Source organism: Spodoptera frugiperda, chromosome 23, assembly GCF_023101765.2.
Source record: "Spodoptera frugiperda isolate SF20-4 chromosome 23, AGI-APGP_CSIRO_Sfru_2.0, whole genome shotgun sequence".
Taxonomy (NCBI): Eukaryota; Metazoa; Arthropoda; class Insecta; order Lepidoptera; family Noctuidae; genus Spodoptera; species Spodoptera frugiperda.
In genome coordinates, this window is record NC_064234.1 from 8,003,090 (window position 1) to 8,026,664 (window position 23,575).

The following is a 23,575-nucleotide window of genomic DNA, read 5'->3' on the forward strand; positions in this document are numbered from 1 at the left end:
CTTCAAACGTATTCATAGCTATTATAAAAAGTAGTATTTCATCATTTGGATGTTTAGTAAAATATATTTAATCGTTTGAACAGTTCCAAAAAATATTTGAATTCAATATACATAGAGTATGAATCAACCTATTAATGTTCATGAATGAACCGAATTACAAATGGTGTCCGGGATTGTGTATGTTAGACGGCTGGATCAAGGCAAATCAATAGATAAAAATATCACGCAATAGTGAATACTTTGTACGTTAATCATACGCATTTTCCTCCTACTTTGCGGTGATCTTTTCCTTGTTTATGCGTTTTACATAGTGTTGCTCAATAGTAAAGATTTGACCGCATTCCTTGCATAAATTCCTTACCGATAAATTAAACTACTCCTTATTGACAGGATGTCATTTGACTAAATAATAGTTATGTTCCTACTTGGGCCAAAATGTTTGAAATATGAATTACTTACATTTGTCTAAAAAAATATCTCTCAATGTTTATTAGTTTTCTGCACTTGTTTATTGTAAACTTTTTTGCTTCACGCATACGTTCATATAATGTCAATTAGGTAGTTAATTTAATTCTATGTCAAATAAATACGACACCAAAAAATTATGTCATAATTTATTTGCATATTCGATGAGTGACAAATTAACATTTTGCCATCATTGTTTCTCCTGTGTAAAACTGATTTAATGCGCAGAGCTATGCAAAGCTTATTCAATATTGTCCTACATGATAATTTGAGATACGAGGCTAGATAAATTTACTCACGGTACACCACATGAATGAAAAGGTCATACGTATCATAATAACACATAGATAACAGAATTTATAAAATAATTAAAAAAATAAACGAGTGTATACAACCTGTCTTTCCGTTGGACATTACATAAATAGTTCAATAATACTGCTTTTGAAATAACATAAAATATTCACATCAATTGGTTTTAGCTCGACGAATTTTTAATTTTCCTCTTAGGTACGTCTTTTATTTTTAAACCTTTTAAAGCTAGTGCATTCACAAATTGTGAGAATTCACAATTATGTTCTGTGAATCACGGTATGGATGAAATAATGAATTATTAAAAAAATACATTATTTCAATTAATTTAGGGAGGTTTTAGGTCTAGTAAGTGTTTTTGACAGAAGACAATTTTGTGAGCTGAGGTTTAAACTGGTATTCCAAAGCTCGTGGCAGCATACGAATACAGATACACTACTAAAAGCAGTTAAAAAGCGATAATAATATTTTTATCTCTAGCAAATTACCATCTTTAAAGCTTTTAGAAGTTTTTACTCTAATGAGTTTACTAGTCGCACAGACTCGCTATCTAAGAGAGTAGTGGTCAGTATTTATTCGTTAAACATTGTCCGTATTTTCGTCTATTACACATCTGGCTAATTCGTGACTGTTGTGATTATTATTAGCTGCTCCACATTTGTATCAATAAAACTTTGGATTCGTTCACAAACTTTTACAATGTCTTGCTCCATGCTCTTCGTACTCATGCCAATAGCGTGTAGGAATTGGTCATAGATCTCTTTTTATTTCACCGATTCATTTATTCGTTCTGAGTTATAAATTCGTGCTACGAAAATATTATAAACTCATTCAACATTTATTAAGTCAAACGTTTTTCCACTTTAGTTATTGTTTTCAAGAAATAGTGAAGTACTATTGTAGGCAAGTATCAATTGTTTCTAAGAGGATTGTATCTGTATTCTGTATCTATAGATATTGACAAAGCTTCAGTGATTGGAAGTAATTGAACACAAGTATAATGTGAACACTTGATTCCCATTACAATAGACTTGATTCAAAAATGTTTTCAATTAAAATATACTGGAAAGTTAGATGGAGCGTACATATTATAATGTCGTATTCAATAAATGTACTTTTAAGTATTGAATCTGATTGAATTTAATTGAAGAATAGGTAGTGACGCGTGGCGGGAATTAACGACATCCTGACAGGACGAGCGTCGAACGTTGACCCACCACAAGCTGTCTAGTTGTCACAGAGCCACCGCAATAATGTGACGTCATTATACATGATATCAGATACTGTAATGCTTAATGCGTGTATTTAATTACGTGTATTTAATTACATTACACTTAAAAGCTCGCATTTCTATTAATTAGAACTTTGTCTAATTCATTACTTGTTTGTTACTGTTATTCTAACCTAATTTCGAATTTGCGCGAGAAAGTATTTGCAGCACTTTTATTAAACTGAACTAAATCCAGTTGGCAAAAATCGCACATTCTATTTTCTATTTCTGCTACTTCTCAGTCAATAGCATAATAATTTACTTCACTTCTTTCTTCCTGTAATCTAGTTGTTTTGTCACTTGACACAAAAGAACAGTAAACAAGACATTGCGCTACAATAAGTAAAACTAGAGCTATTGAGATTACAAAACTAAGACAAATGGGTGCTCTACTTTACAAATGGACATGTTACATAACTCATTATAAATTATGAAATCCTCTGCGGTTCTGTCAGCGTTAAATGGGTCGGTCGGCTAAAATTGAAATACGCATGTTCAGTGTCTCGATGTCTGGGTGTCATGGAATTGTGAAGCAGCGAGGCAGTAGTCGAAGTCTAGATTGTGGAGCCGGCTACTGGGGGTTGGGTACCGACCTGCCGGCTGTAGGGCATGTGCGCGGGGTGCGGTTGTGCGGCGCGCGCCTCAGTGTCGGTCCGCCCGCGCCCGCGCCCGCCCGCGCCGCCGGCCCGCGACCTGCCACAAACCGACCCTCGCGTCCGCCTCTCCTAACCTCACTCGATTACCTGCCCACATAGATATACCACCTGTCAAATCACCGGGATCCAAAACGGCATTCTTTGCTTTTTTTCATCTCAACCACCCTTTGTTGAGATCGTTGTAATAACCCAATGACTATACATATGAATCGAAGATGTAAAGCAAGCTTTAAAAGCTTTAGAAGGTGCAGTGTGCTTTGTTTTTAATTTGTAGCATAGGTCTAAAATATATCTTTCACTTGAGTACCTGATGTGTATCTCATGGATACAAAACAAAACGTTTTGCAGTAAAAATATTAATACAGTGCGATTATAATGATGTAAGCTTTCCTGTTCGTTCTAATTGCAACAACAAATTAGTTAATTAACAGTTCTGTTTCACTACCATCATGTTATTGTATTAAGACTTACAACTGCTACGTCATATAGATTATGTGAAAAAATATATAACCCTACATTACTTCAGCTTCGGAAATAAATGTGTGGTTTATTTTTATTTCCATCAGACCTTAACAGAGCTAAAATTATGAAAAGCTTTAATTTCAGTATAATGAAACAATTCAATAAGTAAGTTTTGTTAATGGACGTAAATAAATTACTGCAGAATATGTGAGTTGCTGAAGTTGCATATAAGGTTCAGTTCAGTACACTATAATTGAGCTTTCAACCGAGTATTGTAGGTTTGTGCAAGTATTGATTGGAGGGTTTTTCGTGGGGCTAGACATATGTTTTAGTTATGGTCGGTGGTTAGGTCTGAGGCGCGAACTTTGCGTGCGGTATCGATCGGCACGGCCGCCAGCACGCGATCGCAACCGCTGCACCGACGTCGTTGCCCCGTTGCCCCGCGACGCTTGCATGACATGTGCTGCTGAACACTAACAATATCAAATATTCAAACCAATTATTTGAAATTGCCATTCAGTCATGATGCCCTCAATACCTGGTGTAGGTACACCTTTACCATTCCGCATTGCGCATATTTTCTGTTCTTTTGTCCAAGCCTTTCCAGTATTGCAGTTGCAATTACAAAAAGTGCAAATAGTCAGCTAGTTGATTTAAAAATCATAGAGTCATCTATTTAGTCATTTTGCTGTGTTAATTGAAGATGTTAATCAAATTAATGTCATTTACATAATTTGATATTAAAACAATGCCCAAAACAATTGGGAATACCACCGATCACATTTTATGGTTGACCATTAAAATGTTTTGATGGGATGTAATGTAGTAAGAATGTGTGGGCCGGGAAGGGTTAAGTGTGGTGGGTAATAGCTGGCGCGGTGTCGCGAGCGCCACCGCGCGGCAGGCGCGTGCCGCCGCCACCTCCGCCGCCGCCGCCGCCACCACCACCGCCGGCGCAGCGCCTCTCTATGATGGGTTTCATCATGGGATGTGCCTGTTTGAGAGGTTCGTAGCTTTAGCTCGTACACTCATCAGTTTTAGGTAATAACACCATTTTTTCTAAAGATCATGATACGACGTATGAACAACTATGTTGCTTTCTGCACTTTCAATAACGTTAAACTTTTTTTTGGAAGGGGCAAAATCATTCAATGGTTTCTCCCGCCTTTGGAGCGGCGAAAGGAGTATCAGACTCTTACTGACTAAAAATTTCCCTGTTCCTGCTCTTGCATTGATCCGAAACTCAAGTAAACCGCAAGGTTGTCCACTTGTCCGCAGTCCCGGCAATAACGCTGAACCTGAAATCTAGATTTCAAAGCGCTAATGGAAGTTCAAAATATTTTGCGTAGAAAACAGACGTAGCCCGTAGCATGGTCTCAAAAAATCAGTTTAGCAAATTAAAATTCACATTATTTCATTCTTCGTACATGTTTAATTGCAACCAGGTAGATGAATTGAAAACATATTGTAGTGTTAGTCTAGACATTCTTATAGAATCATCTAAATTCTCGAATCGAATTCTACTTATTTTAGTAATCAAATCGTCAATCTTTTAATCCCCCTTCATCATAATATTATTTTTTTACCGTTATTTAAAGAGTCTGGATTCTGGATGTACTAAATTATTCAACTTTTAATTAATGTGGCTAGAGTTTAATTCTCTTGCATTATTATTATGCAGCACCACCATGTTTGAATTGAACTGGAGACACTTTAATTTTGTACCGTGTTATCTCCCCGGAGCAACTACTTACACAGTCAATAATTTATGAGGCGTTTAACACTCCACGATGCACTTGTAGTTACATATTATATCCAACACTTTGACGTCATGCCATACGGTCACAGATAACATAAGTATGAAGTTTTAGATTGTTCTTTTTTGCTTAACATGACGTTTGTTAAGGATGGAATAGTGATAGATTTTATGGGTCAAAGGAAAGAAATATGTTTCTCGAAGATTTTCTAATTAGTTAAACGGAAATAATTATTGTAATACCTAAATATGCTTTCTAGACTAATGTACATCACAGGTATACCATTTAGCTGATTACCTATGTGATAGATATAAACATCCATGTTTACTGAGCACCAGCCGAGCCCTCTGATTTCCGTGTTGAGCAGAATTATAGTCTGAAATAAAATTGTACTCCTATACATACGAATTTTGGCAATGAAATAATAAAACTATTGTAAAATATAGAGGCAACTTAAACATGTCTATATAGAATCGTTATATAATAATCGTATAACTAAGTTACTTTTTTAAGCAGGCAGTGAGTTAGTGTTTTGCATAGGGCGGTAGACGCATCGCCTGAGGGCCTTGTGCGAGTATGTTTAGGTTAACGAAATCGACACGTTTATGACGTTCGGCACTTTGATTGGCAAGGCCTAATTAACCAACCTATCAGAGGGCTAAACGAGGTAACGTAAAAAACTCGCACTGGCCCTCTAATGGTACAACAAAAACCTCTAATGGTACAAAGAAACAACGCTAACATTATGTGCGAGTGAGTTAACCTGAGGTTCAATCATCTCCCATCCTAATTCCCCAATCCTTAAAAGGCTAGTAACGCACTTGTAATGCCTCTGGTGTTTTGAGTGTCCAGCAAATTTGGGTGTCGGGCAGCGCCGATTGCTTACCATCAGGTGATCCGTCTTCTCGGTTACCGGCTTATACCATAACAAAATAAAATGTTTGGAATAACGAAGACGTAAGATGATTATTATTATAATAATCTGTTAATGTGTATTGGCCTGTCATTATCCTTCTACTATTTTGATTTAATTTTCCATTGTTTTAAAAGCTTATACCTGATTTCATTTCAACAAATGAAGCCTTAGATCTGAAATGCTTTTTACAGCCTTGTTAAGTTTACAAATGCGTGATTTCAGGCAAGTACTAAATTGATTTATAAATAATAAAATATAATGTTATCTGTTGTTACAAGTACATTATACTTTGATCTATCAAGTAATATTTAGGAGTTTCGTTGATTACATTTTCTCGCTATTCCCTTGTTATTATTTATTCAAGTTTCCACCCACTCTAATACACAGCAGCCTCTTAAATTAAAAAGTATTCCTCATGAGTGTCTGGCCGCGTTTATTTCGTTTTATTTTTCACTGTTCGTTCCCGCAGGAGGATACTAAACGATTAATGGCGTCGGAAAAGTTATTTCGCAGGTTGATAGAGCGATATTGTTCCGTGGGAAAATGGTGTTTTCTGGTCATTTTGTACAGGCAGTAATCGACTTTTTGCTGAACATTCCTATTTCTATATTTTCTGTTTATTTTATTTTATTTTATTTTATTTTTCTTTATTGGGACATAAAACAGTTACACATTCCAGATACAATTAAAAACTAAGTATAAAGAATAAAAACTAAATGTGTAACCCACACTAATGTCCGCGGAATAATATAATTGAAATTAAGAAAAATAGGTGCGTGCGACCATGGAACAGAAAGGTATAAAATATATACATATATAAATATACAATTACTAGTTATATGGTAACTTTTGACACGAGTAAGGCCCTAGCCCCATTTGTACACCTTGCAGTGTGGCGCTGCGTTGCTAGGTACAATATAGCATATGTTATTTGTAATTTCAGGACAGTCAAACTTGTTGTTACATAAACCATGCAGCATCATGGTCATTAATAAACTGCGTCTAGACTCCAAACTCTGAAGATTATAACGTTTTAACAGTTGTTTGTATAATATTTTGAAGAATAAAAATATTTGGAAAACGATAGCCGTTTGTCCGTTGCGCTGTCGTGACGCAAGTTAGAGCACCCGACAAGTAGGGCCTCGCTTTAACATATACACCTCAAGTCTGAAAATTAATCCAATTAATGAGTGTCGCATACTCGTTAAGAAGTCTCGAGGATATTCGACAAGTATGTTTATAATACGTATTACGACGACAAGTATGTACGATTTTTGATGAGCTCGTTACTGAACTTGCTAGAAGAGTACCTAAGTCCCACCGTAACTAACAACATGTGGGTGCTACTAGGTCTACTACATGGTGAAATAAAAGAGTGGTGAAAAGGGTTTGTTACAGTTCCAGTAGATATAAAAAAACATAAATTAAGGTAACAAGGGTTAAATGGGTCATAAACCTAGGAATAAAACTGGCAATAACAAAATTCATGAATGAGAGGTAACACCAGTTATGTTTGTATGTTTAGATTTGTGTTTATACGTAAGCTCCCGGTATCGTATGCATAAATACATAATAATTTGATGTCTGCCGCTTTCTGTCATTCAAAGAAAACTCCGCAATTTATTTGTATGCTTAGGGATTCTGGAATAAAAATGTATGCATATAAATAAACCAAGGGAGCTTTCCAGTTCTCTCAGTAAGTAGCTGGCATTTGTAAAACCATTGTTTCAGCTGAAATAAGCTACATTCAAGTTGTATGATTACTTTTTTAACAAAACTAGGGATATATTCTAAACTTGACCATGTTTCGTTAGTTAAGTTTTTTTTATCGTTATACTAAAACGTCGAAACTAGTATTTACTGAAATACGACATACCTAAGTTATAAATACAAAGGCTCAGAACTGTACACTGTTTTAGTTTAAAATCAAAATAGAAAGAATGTTTCATGAATATTTCAGACGTATGGTATTAAAATTGAAACTTGTGATGACTTAGTCACCAGGTATTACGAGGTAGTTATTTGAAATAGGTAGGCTCTATACGTAATGCGCACCTCTTTGAAATTGATTTTCTACCTTCATGTTACATGTGTGGGCAAGTCGTACCTATTTAGAGTAGGATTCGGATCTGGGATCATTCGTCCAGGTCATGTGATTACCTGGATATAATACAAGTACGGAGATATGATGTATACAGTTTTTACGTCATATAAGGGTTGAGCAACTAACAGAAGTTGGTTTGATGAATAACCAAATAGGGGTAGGTAGGAGTATCCTACCTACGTCGTCGTGTGCGTACCTCATAATAAATGTAACCATAATTTTATCATGTATTATAGGTTTGTGGCCTGTAAAGCATAGGTGGTTGAACTCTTTGAACCTGAGATTGCACATTTTCTTCTTATATTCTCAACGAGTGCTAGATGAATGGCGATAAATTAAAAATTCAAAACAAAGCGAAGCAGCGCGTGGGCGGGCGGACGGTAAACGCGGAGGGCGGGCGGCGATCGAAGAGCGCGCGCGGTACCGGGGGCTGAGGGGCGAAGTAACGATCGTGCGGCCGGCCGCAGTCTTCCAGCCGCGAGCGCGCCGCGAGCATGAGCGACGTCGGCACGCTCGCCGCCATGGACGCGTTCGCGGGCGGCGCGAGGCGGAGGCCCTCGCGCCTGCCACCGCCGCCGCCCTTCGTGCCACCGCCACCGCCCCAGCGCCACGACCACTACTACGTGCGCCGCAAGTCTCCTATCCCAAGACATACTGCGAACCTTACGCTGTTCGCCCGTAATAATGGTACCCCAGCACCAGACATCCGCATGCAATTGCACCACACTCACGCACGCACCTTCGCAACTCGTGCAGCTCTTCCTCCCAATGACCAATCGCAATGTCAATGTCACGCTCCGCTCGTTGCATGTGTACCCTTTGGCATTTAGGGTCTTGTTATTGCCTCTGATTCACCAACCTTCGACCATCACCATTCCGTAAAACCTTCTGTGTATTCTGATTTCCTTTCTTGTGTACTACAGTGAAGATCAATGATGTTTTAGACATATTTTTGGTCTGATGTCTGTGCATAATAGAACTGAACTTGATTATAATTATTTATTCAGTGGCGAAGTTCTCAAGCGCTAGACAAAGTTACAGCACACGATTTCAGAGTTCTATTAAGTATGTCTCAATCGTCTTGTACAACTGATTGTTGAGTAATTTTCTCTACCTACGTTTCGATATTTAAACTTTATTTGTTGTATTGTCTGTATATTGAAATATGGCTACATTGTCTTTAACGAAACATTGCACTGTTGCGTGTATCTTAGCAATATTGCCTTCAGTCACTGAGTTCAGCACAATATGTTTAAATAACATAATCATATTTAATATTGAGATAGGTAGACAAACATAAATGTGATTGGTGTAGGACATATTACGTTTTCGTATCAAGATTATCTTTTTCTGTCCCTATTGCGTCCCTACTCCATATCCCAATTAATTTTATCACAAAGTTTCTATAAGTTATTGTGAATGTTTGATAAGAATTTACGTAATTCATACAGTCAAGCGCAGAGCGATTTCAAAGAAATCATTTCAAATTGTAATTGGAAATGACTTGTAGAAGGACGAGAAAACTTACCTCTGAAAATATTGATCAGCAACGCGCTTATACTTAGAAAGAAACTCGCTCGTAGTGACAAGCAAGGACTGTCGTCTGTCTATTGTTTTAAACAGACTATGAGAAACGGGATAGTGGATGTTTGTATGAATATATCGTCGCCAGCAGGCGCCGTGGACGTTGATTCCGATAAATAACAGAGAAGGCAGCATGTGGCCTTGCGTAACTATTTGCGGCACCAGTGTGCTTATGAGCGGAGCCGTCAGGTTTGATGCAAGCTACATGAAAACGCCATTTTAATTGCCCCCCGAATGTCAATCACCACATTCCTTCAATAATAACGTCCGCCTATATGTATAATAGATAACCTCGTCAGTCACGCTAAAAATATATTTAACGAGCAATGCCACTCTTACTTCCTGTTTCACCAAGAAATAAACCTCTCGGATTAGTGTTGCAGTGGTCATACTTACATACCTATATGATTAGAAAAACTTATTTTAATTCAGTCGGTAAGGTCTCATTTCCGTTATGCCTATAAAAGTAAAAATTACTGTGATACACACAAGGTTTTGTTAGGCTTAATGACAGGGAATTGTGACAAAGGGTAGCGAAATTATTCGTAGAATTTGGTAGGGAGATTCCCGAATACCAGCGTTCACTGTCGCGGTATGCCCTTGACCTACCGCTCCCTCTGATTCTGAATATTTCCCGCTGCACTGCGTCGACACTAATTTCGAAATGGCTGAAACAGCTGTTTGTTTTCCATTAAATACTGGATGGATGGCTTTCCCTTCTGGCAGCTGTTCCTATTTTATTTTAAAAAGTTTTTCTGTGTTTGGCAAAGTATTCCATCCTTACCAATCGGTACCTATAACTTGAATATAACATTACAACATTAAAATAAAAATTCAACATTTCAAATAATTGCGGAGTTTTACTATCGATATTACGTTTATTCAAAATGATGTATGAGATACAACACAAGATGTTTCTAAAGTTTTAAAACAGTAATCTACGATTACTACACAACAATCAATATTTTTACGAGTGTCCATCTAATACAAGCGCACTTTTATTACACAGCCACGTGGACTGAGCGTAAACTAGCATAAATAGACTACTGATATAAATGCGCACAATCGTAGCGTACCAAACTGTAATTATTACTAAAGTTTGTGTACTAAGAACCCTAAACTCTAGAGAATTCCATTGAAGTTTACTCGGTTTTAATTTTTTTCATTTAGCAATTAACTGGAGTTTTTCTCAAAGAGATGTTATTTCACCCGTCACCACCCGCCCACGTGCCTCTCATCAATGTCGCAAAATGCTTTCTTATGTTCGTCACACAAATTCCTATCTGGCGTTACTCTCGCGTGCGACCCAGTTTGTTGATCTTTCTGTACAAAAATTGTCCATACGGCTACTTTTTGCTTTTCTGGAAGTGGTCATAGTTCTGGAGATTTAGTCCTTCGGGGTGGGCCATTCCTGAAAATATAAATGCAGGTGTATTTTCCCAAAACACCCTACAAAATTACTCACTTAATTGAGTTCCGTAGATTAGTTACTCGCACAATTGGCTATACCGCACTGAAAGATTTAATGAAATCAATTATGTATCTTTTAATGTAATGGCAGACGGTACAAAATGCTAGTGGAATCTTTATGCGTGGGTGCGTAATTCGTTGAAAACACTGAAACATGTAATAAAGTATTCGTTTAACATAATGCGTAGCGTAAACAGGCCAAATACCTACCTGACGTGTCGATGAGTGTTTTCTGTTTTTATCAGGCTAAATGTATTTTTAACGAGTGTGGTCTCTCGTCGTTTTACGCGACATGACAAGCATTTCGAGCATGTGGCCATCCAGTATAAAGCAGACTCGCGTAATCTTGACATTGCCCGCTGTTGTTGTTACATGAGAACGTATCCTTACGGCTACGTCAATTGACAGCCAGTTTCCAATGTAATTCATGTTTCAGAAACGTTTAGACAGCAGAATAGAGTAAATGTTAAATGGAAATCTTATTTGTTTACACAATTTCCCAGCGAACAAAGTCATAAAACATTGAAAGTAGGACAATTAAACAAATCTTGTATCTCTAAGGAGACATCGCAATTGATAGCAGACAGTGAGATTAAGATTTGCACATAATTTATTTAGCTATCTGACTGGGTCTCTATTTTAGCAGAAATACTGTGCAAGATTTAATAGTGATGAATAAATGAATAACTTTATTTGTCCCAAATCGAAATTGAGAAAATTTCAATCACGTCTGTAGCTGTTTGTGGCGATGTCATCACTCTTTTCCGTTCGTTTGATGTTGCACGTCGCGTCTCCCGCATTAAGAATGTACTTAATGGCCTCCATTTGGCAGGAAAATGTGAGCAAGACGTTACATGGCAACTTTAATGTACAGACAAAATATTTGTTTACCAACCTTGTATGAAACTTATGATAATATTGTATTGTTTGAGAAGTTACTATGACTTATAGAATACAGTTAAAATGTAGATAACGAGGAAAAGATCCTAAATTAATAATAAAAGCAACTTAAACATGAAAATGATAATTTTATGACATCGAAAGCTGCCGGGTATTATTACACGTGTTCGGGATAACGGGTAACCTTCGTAGCTGGCTGTAGTGAAGGACGACGTAGGTTACATAACGCTGCAGCGAGCGACGTCCTCGGAATGTCCGGAGCTGAGGCGGGCGGCCAAGGGCGGCAGCATCGATCGGTCCTCTCCCGAACCCGGCCCGCTACGTGTCGCTTCAAGCGCTAGCGCAACCTCTCGCTCCTCCAAAGCCTTCTGTATAGACTTACCTGTAATTTTCTAGCTCACACTGAATCGAAATATTTTATAATTGTTCAAAATAATCGTAAAGTTAATTTAAACAGTGCTCATAAATCATCAGTTATGCTTAATGATCCACTTGCAAATAGGTAGTAACATATTTTATTTATTCCAGGTCTTTTGTAGGTTTAATGTTTATTTGAATTGAAGGCTACGTCTTATAGGCTTATAGAATGTAGCCTTGGTCTACAAGGTTACTTACATTTCGAGGACATATCTGTGGCTCTAGTGAAAAGGGATGTAAGTCTAAAAATGCAACTTTACAGGAGACGCAAAAAACGCTCCGCGCGATGTTTCGGTATTTATAGCGGTCAAACTGCTGCCGAATTAAATACATGTGATGTGTTTTATAGGTAAACTTTTTATGCTCTTTGCTATTATGGAGTCATTTTTTATGTAAACTTAATAGTTTCCGAAATAATGACTTATACCAACCACAAAATGAATGTCTTAAGGGTATAAAATAAGTTATACCCCTTTACATTTAAATCAAAAGTTTATTTACACAAGTGAAAAAGGATACGCATTTGGAATATTTTTTATGATAACTAAGTAATTCAATGGAATAATAAGTGATTAACTATCAGAAACACGTGTATTTGTTATAAACTTACCATCAACATGATTAAAATTTAAAAAATATGAAAAATAGTTACTTATTCCCTTTTTCACATTGATTACAGACAAGTTAAGGGGGACATAAAGACTTATATGAATCATTTTGTGTAACTTATATCTAATTTTGAACACAAGTAAAACTAAAAAAAATACTTTTTAGCGACCAGCCATTCAAAAACGAAATATTATTTACTTTAAAAAAATACCCCTGGGACGCTGCAAAAACCTTTGGCGTATAAAGTGGATCGGAAAATTGGTCTACTTATACAACTAATACTGAGTCATTCCCGCTCGTCCACACCCTGTCACTTCACGTCTAGTCTAAGAGTTAATAAATGAAAATTACTTTAAAAGTACATACCTACTAATTCTAAAGTATTTTTTGCGTATTTTATACTAAATTTATAGCATAAAATGTTTCACATTTTAATTTTACACACTGAGTATTGTATCAATATGAATTTAAATACAATTAATATGTAAAAAGTTTTAAAAGATACAATCTCCTGGATATACTATTATTCGATTATTTATAATAAAAAATGTAAAATTAAAATGTAAAACATTTTTATGTTATACATTTAGTAGGTATAAAATACGTAAAAAAATCTTTAGATTTATTAGATAAATGTAGTTTTAAAGTAATTTTCATATTTTCTTGATTAACTCTTAGACTATACGTGAGATGACGGGGTGCGGACGACTAGGAACAGTGCGTTCTATACGTCCACAGGGTAGATGAACAGAACGCAACATAATACTTAGTGATAACAATAATAACATAAAATAGGTCCGCAAGGCAGCTTGTGGCGAGCTGTTGGGCAGTGGCGACCCCACGGACCTGACTCCCGGGAGAGGCCCTATTTTTCGACTCCGGTTAGTACCTGCGACTAACCGGAGAGGCCTCTCCTACCTCATTCTTGCCTTAACCGGCTGGTTTGAGTGGAGATTCGCAAGAGTGGAGTTGCCTTCAACTTCAACTCGGGGGAAGGATGTATCCCAGTAAGATGCTGGTAGGGGTCTTGACCATACTTCCGGGATTGCTCTAATAGCCGTGGGATGCCTCTCCTTCCTCAAGTAGCTCAACGTATGTTGCCCCCTTGTCGCTACATGCTAGCCGTTTTCGGGGGCCCAGTAATTGAGTTTGAGAGTCACCCCCTGCCTGTTTATCCGTATGTATCAATATTGGTTAGGGGCAGGGGCCTTAGTATCCCATAGTTAACCGGTTAACTATTCCACAGCCACCCACACCCATATCCCTATCATTTCTTTTTACCATATGATATCTCACAATAGTTCTGCATCAACCAGGGATTGTCCTTTGGTGTATTTCCATAGTGCATACAGGGATAATCGCCGGTTGATGTCCCATTACATTTAGATTAAAATTTTTCAACGGGCCTCCGCGAGTTGGCTTCGGCTCCTCGTATGCCTTCTAAAGGTCCGGGACCCTGTGGTCCCGAAATAGGAAAAGAACAAACATAAAATAGTAACAATTAATAAACGGAATAACAAAAAAAGCACCTAGTAATAAGTAAAATAACCTATGTCAACAAGTTACGACTCTTTACAGGAATAAACACTTATCATTCGTATTTAATTTTATTATTGTAGGAAATATTATTAGAACAGAGACTAGAAACTCAGTGTAAAAGGGTACATGTTGACTAAAATCCATACAATTTTATGATAACATTGAAATAATCGACTAAAATAAGTGAAAAAAGGATACAACTCACTCGCGTAATTATCGATTTTCAAAAATAATAATCAATAAACGGAAAAACAATAACAGCTTTGGTTTAGCAAAAAAAGCATCGAGTAAATCGAGTTGCAGCGCGCTCCCCACCCACCCGCACTGTACCCCGAATCGTCCATTCGTAACTTTTTTCACGTAAAATGAAACATACACGTAGGATATAAATACAGTTAAATCGATTTAAATTGATTAATTTCAATATTAAAAACGTGAAAACAGATGTCAACAGACTTGTTTTTGATTTTTCTGTTTTATGTAGGTGAAAAGAGATTTATGTCTAGTAAAACCATTATTCACTAAACATTTTTTAAAGAACAAGTACACTTAAGCCGTTTTACGCCAAATAAAACGAAACGCTGGAAATCTATAATTAGTTAAATTCCTACTCACAAAGTAAAGATGTCATAGTTCTGTATAAAGAAATTTGAATGTACTTATACCCGAAATTTCCATTTTTTTTTGTTTGAGTTAAACCCTTTTGCACACAGTAACTTCTTTATTTTTAGAGATAGGTTAGATCCGTTTTCACCAATCGATAGAGCATTTTTTTCTGAACACTTTGGTGTACTTAACTCATTTTCGGCAAAATCGGACTTATACCCCTTTTCACTAGGGCCACAGATATGTGAGTGGTAGGACACATACCTTTGAAAATAACTTGTAGTTTCGGGATGCCGCAACGAGTACCTATCTATTGATTAATAAATTATATGTATTTAAAATTTTAGTATATCTACGCAGCATAGCCAGTATTTAATTTTAAATTTCCCTTCGTGTGGACCAAGCGTCTCATTGTGACCTCCCTAGTTGACAAGCGACAAGGTCGCACACAGCCTTTGCTGTATTGTCATTGAAATATTTTACTAATTAGACAACAAACATACGTACAAAATTACGGCTACGGGATATTACTACGGGTACTAAGCGTGTGAAATTCATTAATCAATTCGAAACGGTAGTAAATGTTTGTTTGTTAACTGTTTGTAGTAACTCCTACGTTCACTGAGCGGAACCGTTAGTCATCGTCAATACGGGACAGGGTGTATTTTTACGATCTTGTGTATTTACTCAAATCACTTTTACGCATATTTCAAAAATAACTTCGAATCAAACTATTTATAAACCTTCCACTCAATATTAATATTTTAACGCGTGTCATGGTCATCTGGCGACACCACAGCTAAACAATTTCGCGCCAATGACATTATGAATATATTTCAGTAGATTAGATCATATTTAATAGACTGAGCCTTTTATATGGGTAAATTGTTTCATCATTTTCAGTTTTTACACTGCAACAGTATAAGACCTATAAAAGATTTATACAATGCATAAAATCTGTCGAAATAAAGTTTTGCATAGTTGATCTATGTTGCAATCGCTAACTAAGCCGTTCGGTCACGAAAATTGCGAGGCTGGCGGTGCCTGGTGCGCTATGTTAAATGTTACCTCACATAGGCGAGGGCCTAATAGCTCTGTTCGTTGTGCATGTACATTATGCACTTACAATGGATACCTGTTCGCGGACCTCCACGGAGCGTCCAACAAACATCAATTATAGGCATGACCATTAGTAGAATTAGATCGACTTATTGTATGTATCTGTCTACAACTACAGCGCAGTTTTCGATTTTACTTTCACAAATTCCGCTCGTGGTTGCTCGACATTTTCCAGTTATATTTATTGAGTGATATATAATTTTCATCCCAGCATATCACTTGGTAAAGCACGTTTCGATGTAGGGGAGACTGTAATAGATAAATCAAATTCGTCAGACAAATCAATGATCATTTCTTAATTATGAACAATTTCCTGTAACAGATTTTCATACGTATGATTTATGAACGTAAGTTATGCAAACTTTTATCTCGGGAATTATAACGGCGGAGATGCGTCAATAACACAGTTCCATGGCGAGGCCAAGGCCGACGCCGACGCCGTCGTCGGTCCGCTCAGTGAATGGAGGCGCGTGCCACGCCGTCACTCGTTTATCGACTATTATTAGAACATAGCCATAGTGTACCTAGGAATTCTATATTGCTCATCGACACTCACGCTTGTAGTCGTAACAGAATTGTTCATTTGTTCTGTGAACGCAATATTGTACCTACAATGACGCGCACTTACAATACAGACAATATATGACGCGTTTCCAACTGTTTATCCCTTACGAGCATTTCAATTCTTGGCTAACTGTCAAATTCTCGCCACATTCGTAAAATACCAAGATGGATCACTGTTAATGAAAACTTTAGTAAGTGATGTATAAATACAAACCACTCATATTTATCTGAAAAAATATTTTTGGATATTGTTTTTTCATCGAGGGGGGAAATGAGAACGGGCGGTACCTACTTCGACTGTAACCGTATTCGTTGGCTGCTGCTTCGATATTTCACGCTTCAAGAAACTTGAAATTGTTTTGTTTATATATCTGTTTACGAATGTCTTCTTGTTTTACTGAGACGTGACTGACACAATGAACTAGAACTACTTTCGGGAGCGACGAATATTAAATAGATACTTTATTATACAAAATCTAGCTCATGAACTGTGCCGAAATGAAGCTTTCATTATCCCGTTCGTGTTATTATTATTTTAGAGCTTTAGTGTGTAATTTTAATGTATGAATAGACTTATATTGAGACGAAATATAACCTGCTAATAATTATAAACTTTTTTCTTTACAGAACCAAAGAAGGACAAATTGGAAAATGGTGGCGAGCTAATGAGGCCCGAGCGACCCAACTCCTTGACTGGCAAGATTCCACGACGAATATGCTACCAAGGAGATGTTGGTACGTATTCAATTATGACAATTTATTTACCTTAAAAACATATTGCGAATAAGCGTTTTATTTGTTTTTAAGTCCATACAGAATTCAGAATGTGTTACAGTCGACCCTTTATCGAGCGAGCTTGTAATTGGATGGCCAATAAACGACCGCAGGCTTGGCTTTATCGCATTGGGAATAAAATTGTTGACACTTAAATATGAGCCTTTCGGGAATTACAAGCGGGCGGCTATTCAGTAAATGAATATCTAATTAGTGTAGTACGTGTAATATAGCAGTATACTATAGCTGTATTTGTGTAAATGTTCCAGTGGGTGGCTACGGGTCGACGGGCGACGGCAGCGGTGGCGGAGTGCACAGCGGGCACGGGCACGGCGAGGCGGAGGAGCAGCTGATGCTGTCGGAGCTGCCGGAGCCGCCCATCGCGCTGTCGGAGATCGGCCCCATCCCGCCGCCGCCCATGTTCAGCTCGCCCAGCCCCACGCGCCACCACCACCAGCACCAGCACGCACAACACCCCCTTGCGCAACATCCTCTCTCTGACTGTGAGTATCGATGCCTTATTTATTTATTCAAGCACTAGCATCTTTAATATCAGCGCAGAATTTGGATTTACCTGTTGATTTTTGTCATGACATGTTTTTTGTTTAATTCTAGCCGAAGAGGAGGACGAACAGGAGGACGATGATATAGAGCCACTGGCGCTCGGCGCGGACACGACCCGCGTCGAGGAGATCCCGCCTAAGGAACCCATCTTCAATGCCGTGCCGCTGAAGTCGGCGCTGAAGAAGAGGCCTGCGCCGGCCGCGTCCCCCGCGGCCACGCCGCTGGCCACGCCGCTGGCGCCGCGCCAGGACCACCACCACACCAGCTTCAAGTCAGTACCTCCGCCGCCCTACCTACACCACTACATGTACACTTCCATATCAATACTTAGTCGAAATATAAAACAACTCCTTGCTTTACTTGAGCCATTCATCTGCAGTCTATATATAAATTACACTCTTTGATCACGATATTGTCAAAATGATTATAGATATTCAGCTTTTACGACCACCTGCTGTACTCCCGTATCGCTAACCCTGCAAAACTTACTGCATAAACTTAAGTAACCCAAAAGTTTACGTTTTATTTTTTACCTGGGATTATTCGTATCATTTTGACGTAATTGTGAACGAGGAGATGGTACAGCTGCAGTTCATTGATGTTCATGATCTCACGATGTTCATAAATGTTGGGCGTGATAGTGAAAGTTGTTTATTTCCACCATGCGTCGGCGAGCAGGCGGCCGCCGCCTAAACCGAGGATCCGCATATGGTAACAGTTCCCTACGTTATGCAGTGTTGTTGAACCACGCCACTCCACCGACCTCCCGACGGTCCGCTTCGCCTTTAGTCCATGCATCGTGCTGTGCACGCTTCCGACTCTCATCTCTCTTATGTTAACTGTCGATGTCTCTTACTGTCCATGTACTAACGCCATTATAATAGATGCATATGATAATGACATACGATTGTGATGCTTTCCACTGACAATTAGTATAAATCAAAGACAAGTGCAAAGAACTGAAGTAATACAAAATCCCGCGTGATATGTTTGGATTCCTACATGTATCGTGTGTGCTGTTCATAAAGTTATGGCTGTTCTCTTGTACTCTTGCTCTATACGTCGTTGTTCTATGTTGCATGTACGTGTATTTTCATTATAGTTTGATACTTATAGACTTTTTATTCAGTACTTAATTACATTTATTTTGTTATTTATTAGTTTTCTCGTTATGAAAAGACATTATGTTACGTGACCTAGTATTAGTTGTGTTAAGATTATTTTGATTCTATTGATTTTAGTAGTTATTTATGTATCATTTCATTATTTCTCCTGTTTCTTTGTTATCATGACGAAAGGCTTATAGTCTAACTTTGGCAGTGCATACTGAATCTGTGTTACTCATGACTCACGGGCACTAAACTCAATACATGTTGAGCACTTGCATGGTTACGGTGCTGGTTGGCAATACAACGACAATGTTATGCGTACTTTAACAACACAAATAATTATATGTAATAACATTACAATTTAACGTTCTATTCAAATACTGGAAGAAATATATCTAATTCAATATTTCGGAATGCGTTAATAACGTTCAAACTTCTATTTAATGTGAAAGATTTTTAAATTTCCAAACGGAGAAAAATGAAATTCGTTTCAAATGCCTGTCATAGATCCCTTGTTATTTTTATTTGATGCATTATCTAGCTTTCATGCAGAGGCACAATGTAGTGTAAGATTGGATGGTTTAACTATTAGTAACACGTGTGTTATGTGGCGTAGTACCCGGGCGGTGCGCGTGGGCAACGGGTTGGAGAACAAGGAGAACGCGCGGCCCTGGGAGGAGTACGAGTCGTCCAGCGAGTCCGACCGCGTCGCTGCCAAGCTCGCGCGTAAAGAGAGCCTCAACATCAAGCTCGCTCTCCGACCTGACCGACAGGAACTCATCAACAGGTATGTACTATCACACGGGCTTAAGGCTCTCTTATAAATTAATTATTTGTTAGTAAAGAAATATTCTAGTTGGTCTTCCCTCGATTGAAACAATACTGACAGTATGAGCTCCATTTTAAAATTATGCGTATTTGAGTAGTAGATAGAGTAGACTTTCAAAACTAAGGGTTATTTATGAGATGAGTTAAATTTAAATTGTGAAGAATTCGTGCTCCACTGACAAGGTTAAAGGGTTCGTTCGCAAAGCTTAAAATATCGCTTATTTGTGAGTAAAAAAAACTCAAAAAAGCTAATGTAACTTTGAGAAAATATAACGTAGTCTTAATATAAGTGTTTGCTCTCTAAATGGAACTATCATATAAGATAGGCTCGTCTGTTACGCCAACATTGATTGCTAGACACATTTTTAGTTACATAACAATTTATGATAATCCTACCACTTCAAGACCCTTTGTGGCTTAAGTATCTTAAAACTTTATGTTAGTAATGAATAGATAAGTAGTTTATAACATTCAAATTAACAAATATGATGATTAAACTTTAAAATAACTGTTATGAGTGGATTAGGTAATGCCATTGTAAACCTATGTACAAAGCAAACATTAAATAAGGATATAACAGAAACATTTGTGTGCCACAAAAAAAGTACTGAATTTGACTTATTATTTGCAGTTGTAAATCTAATGATACCATCACTCTTATTCAGTTAATCAACAAAGGTCATTTTGCCGATTTAGAATCATTAAAAACAACCATTTAGGTAAAATAACGAAATTGGATTTGTACACGTGTTTACTAGCAATATGACCAATTCACAAAACGTTGGGTCTGCTTGCCAAATTGTAGAAAAAATCTGCCATAACACTGATAACAGTTTGTAAGAGTGTTACGTGAAAACTACGCAAATTCCTTTGTATGATATCATAGTCACAACACTGTCAATGTCACTGCCTACGTCCGCCTAGCTAATGAGAGCTGGCAGAACTACGTGCTCATTTACTCACTACGCCATTTGTTTACACCTCTACCTATTCTGCACAAATATCGCATATTTACATAAATAAATATTATAATCACAAGGAAACCTACACTCTCAAATCAACCTACACATTCCTAATATAGAGGACTATTAATATCTAGCATACGCGTATGTTGGAATAATATTTCTAATTTAGTAATAATATAAGGAAAATTAGTATTTTGTTGTATAAAATTACTGATGACAATCATGTGTAGCAGTACAGTATAGTATTTTACTATGCAAAACATGCAGGTGATATTGTGATTAACGATCAGTTTGGGCTTTGAGTGAAGCTTAAATATTTTTTTGCTAATGAAAGTACCCACGTAACGGCTAAGATGTGTATAAGAGTAGTATATTTAGTGAATTAGAATTCACACGGTCCGATCCGAACATCAACAGTTGCACGTGTAGTGTTACGTAACGTACGGTTCGGCCTAGTAATAGTCCACTCCACACCGTCTGGCAACAATGCACGCCTGGGAGCGTTATTTTAGTCAACACCGTCAAAGTCATTGTTATCAATGTTTTATTTCTTCCTGTTTCTAAGAGCTCGCTCTTGGCATTGGCATTGTTGTAATTTTGACTAATACCTATTGGATAACCGTTTAAAATCTGTGCTTCAGCTCATTATTAGCATCTGAACGAAACACTAGGCCATTATAATAAACGATTACTCAGCTCTAGAATTCTAGAACAACCCTAATTTATTAATGAAGCCTGCGAGCTAGATTACGGGTCTTGGAAATCAGCCAAGTGTGTATGTTAATCGGATATTATGAAAACATTTTCGGGCTCACGTAAGCTTTAGCAAATTTTATATTGTCGGTCGGTTGCCAGTACACGGGAGCAAGTGCACAGAATAAATATTGTCAGTGTTCGCTTCAGCGTGGAGGAGAAAGTAACGTGTGTTGCGTAGTGGGAACATTGTGCGTTATCTGTGCCGCGATGTGTGCGCAGGAACATTCTGGTGGTGCAGAGTGAGCACGAGCGACAGGAGTCCTGGGAGGCCATCGGCGCGCGCCTCATCCGCCGCCTGTCCATGCGGCCCACCGCCGAGGAGCTCGTCGAGAGGAACATACTCAAAAGTAAGCTATACATAACTTGCATCGGATTACTAATCACACGATAGTAGTTACATAAAACTTTCACTCGGTGTCGTTTTATAATTCGACCTATTTTCGTTCCCGGTATTATAGGATAATGACATTGAAGTTTTGTTTTGTACGACTTCCTTATTGCACGTATAGTTTAGATAATAATATTTTTAGACCGATCGTTTTATACGCGTTCAAGATTTTGCGTTTTATGTTGACATTGGAAAGATGGCTTCATTTCATAGTTCAGTCTGGTTACTAAAGGATGTAATGACACAAGCAGTACTAAAGGGTTGAACTGTTACAGGCCAGTCACCCGCCGAGGAGAAGAAGCAGAAGGAGGAGAAGAAACGTTATCTGTTACGCAAGCTCAGCTTCCGACCCACTGTCGACGAACTCAAAGAGAAGAAGATCATCCGCTTCAGTGATTACATTGAAGTCACACAGGTCAGTCACACTTAAACACTAATTTATTCATTTGAAGTTTTCCCGATTTTATTTCCTATAAACCACACGGAGCCCGAGACCTTTCCAACGAAAGCAAAACCGTGGAAATCGGTTCGTGCGTTCTGGAGTTATAGCGTCAGGAAGGAAAACCCGACTTATTTTTATATTATAGATAACATGAAAAAATAAAAGAAATACTCATAATAAAGCCACAATAAGCTATTTAAGATTTTAATGAAGAATGAACAATTTGGTTTCATAAATATAATTGACGAGCATCATAAACAATCTAGGAAACAAATACCATGCATTGTGATCGCGTCACAATTAATCAAAGCCAAAATTTATTGGCAGGCATTAAAAGGAGAATTTCGTCATTTAGAAGATCAAACTATTGTTATTTAAAATGATCTTATACTTATTTAGCAAAAGTTCTACAGATTCATTTAAGTTCAAAACGTTACTTAGGACGATGTCGATAACAGTATTGACCAATTTAATATTGTAGATAAAATACTTTTGCAGGTAACACAAATAGGTAAACGGTCATGACTATCGGATAGTTTTCGCATTCGTTTTCCCATTTGTGTTACCTGCAAAAGTATTTTATCTATCATGATACAGGTATCACGATCCTATAATTGTAGGATATATTTAACACAATACTAGTCGCACCTTGTACTGTTTTCTAGTAATAGATAGTTAAAAAAAGACACTGCCCCACATTACTGTGTTCTCCTGTTTACAATCAAATTTATACTCACGTCCCACCTAGACCAAACAAGAAACAGACAGATGAAAGAAAAAACTCAGATCTTTTTCATTTATTTCAATCCGAATGTATCATTGTTGACGAATTATACTTACCGTTATATGTTTGTGCAGGCGCATGATTACGACCGTCGTGCCGACAAGCCGTGGACTCGCTTGACTCCCCGGGACAAGGCCGCTATCAGGCGAGAGCTCAACGAATTTAAGAGTTCGGAGATGGCTGTACACGAGGAAAGCAAGCACCTTACCAGGTACGAA

The 23,575-nt window shown here is 37.7% G+C and overlaps 1 protein-coding gene across 9 annotated transcripts in view; it reads left to right on the plus strand.

Annotated features, from left to right (window-relative positions):
* The window catches only part of LOC118267153 (phosphatase and actin regulator 4B), a 50,034-nt gene that overhangs the window by 22,896 nt on the left and 3,563 nt on the right, over positions 1–23,575 (plus strand). For 5 of the 9 annotated variants that reach the window (XM_035580963.2, XM_035580968.2, XM_035580969.2 and 2 more), the window contains 8 exons: positions 17,375–17,482; positions 17,791–18,024; positions 18,137–18,356; positions 18,764–18,796; positions 19,811–19,981; positions 21,963–22,090; positions 22,407–22,546; positions 23,432–23,568. In XM_035580963.2, the coding sequence (XP_035436856.1) occupies positions 17,375–17,482; positions 17,791–18,024; positions 18,137–18,356; positions 18,764–18,796; positions 19,811–19,981; positions 21,963–22,090; positions 22,407–22,546; positions 23,432–23,568 (1,171 nt within the window). The remainder of the gene's footprint in view (positions 1–17,374; positions 17,483–17,790; positions 18,025–18,136; positions 18,357–18,763; positions 18,797–19,810; positions 19,982–21,962; positions 22,091–22,406; positions 22,547–23,431; positions 23,569–23,575) is intronic. The other 4 variants (XM_035580964.2, XM_050703170.1, XM_050703171.1 and 1 more) reach the window with 1 other exon arrangement.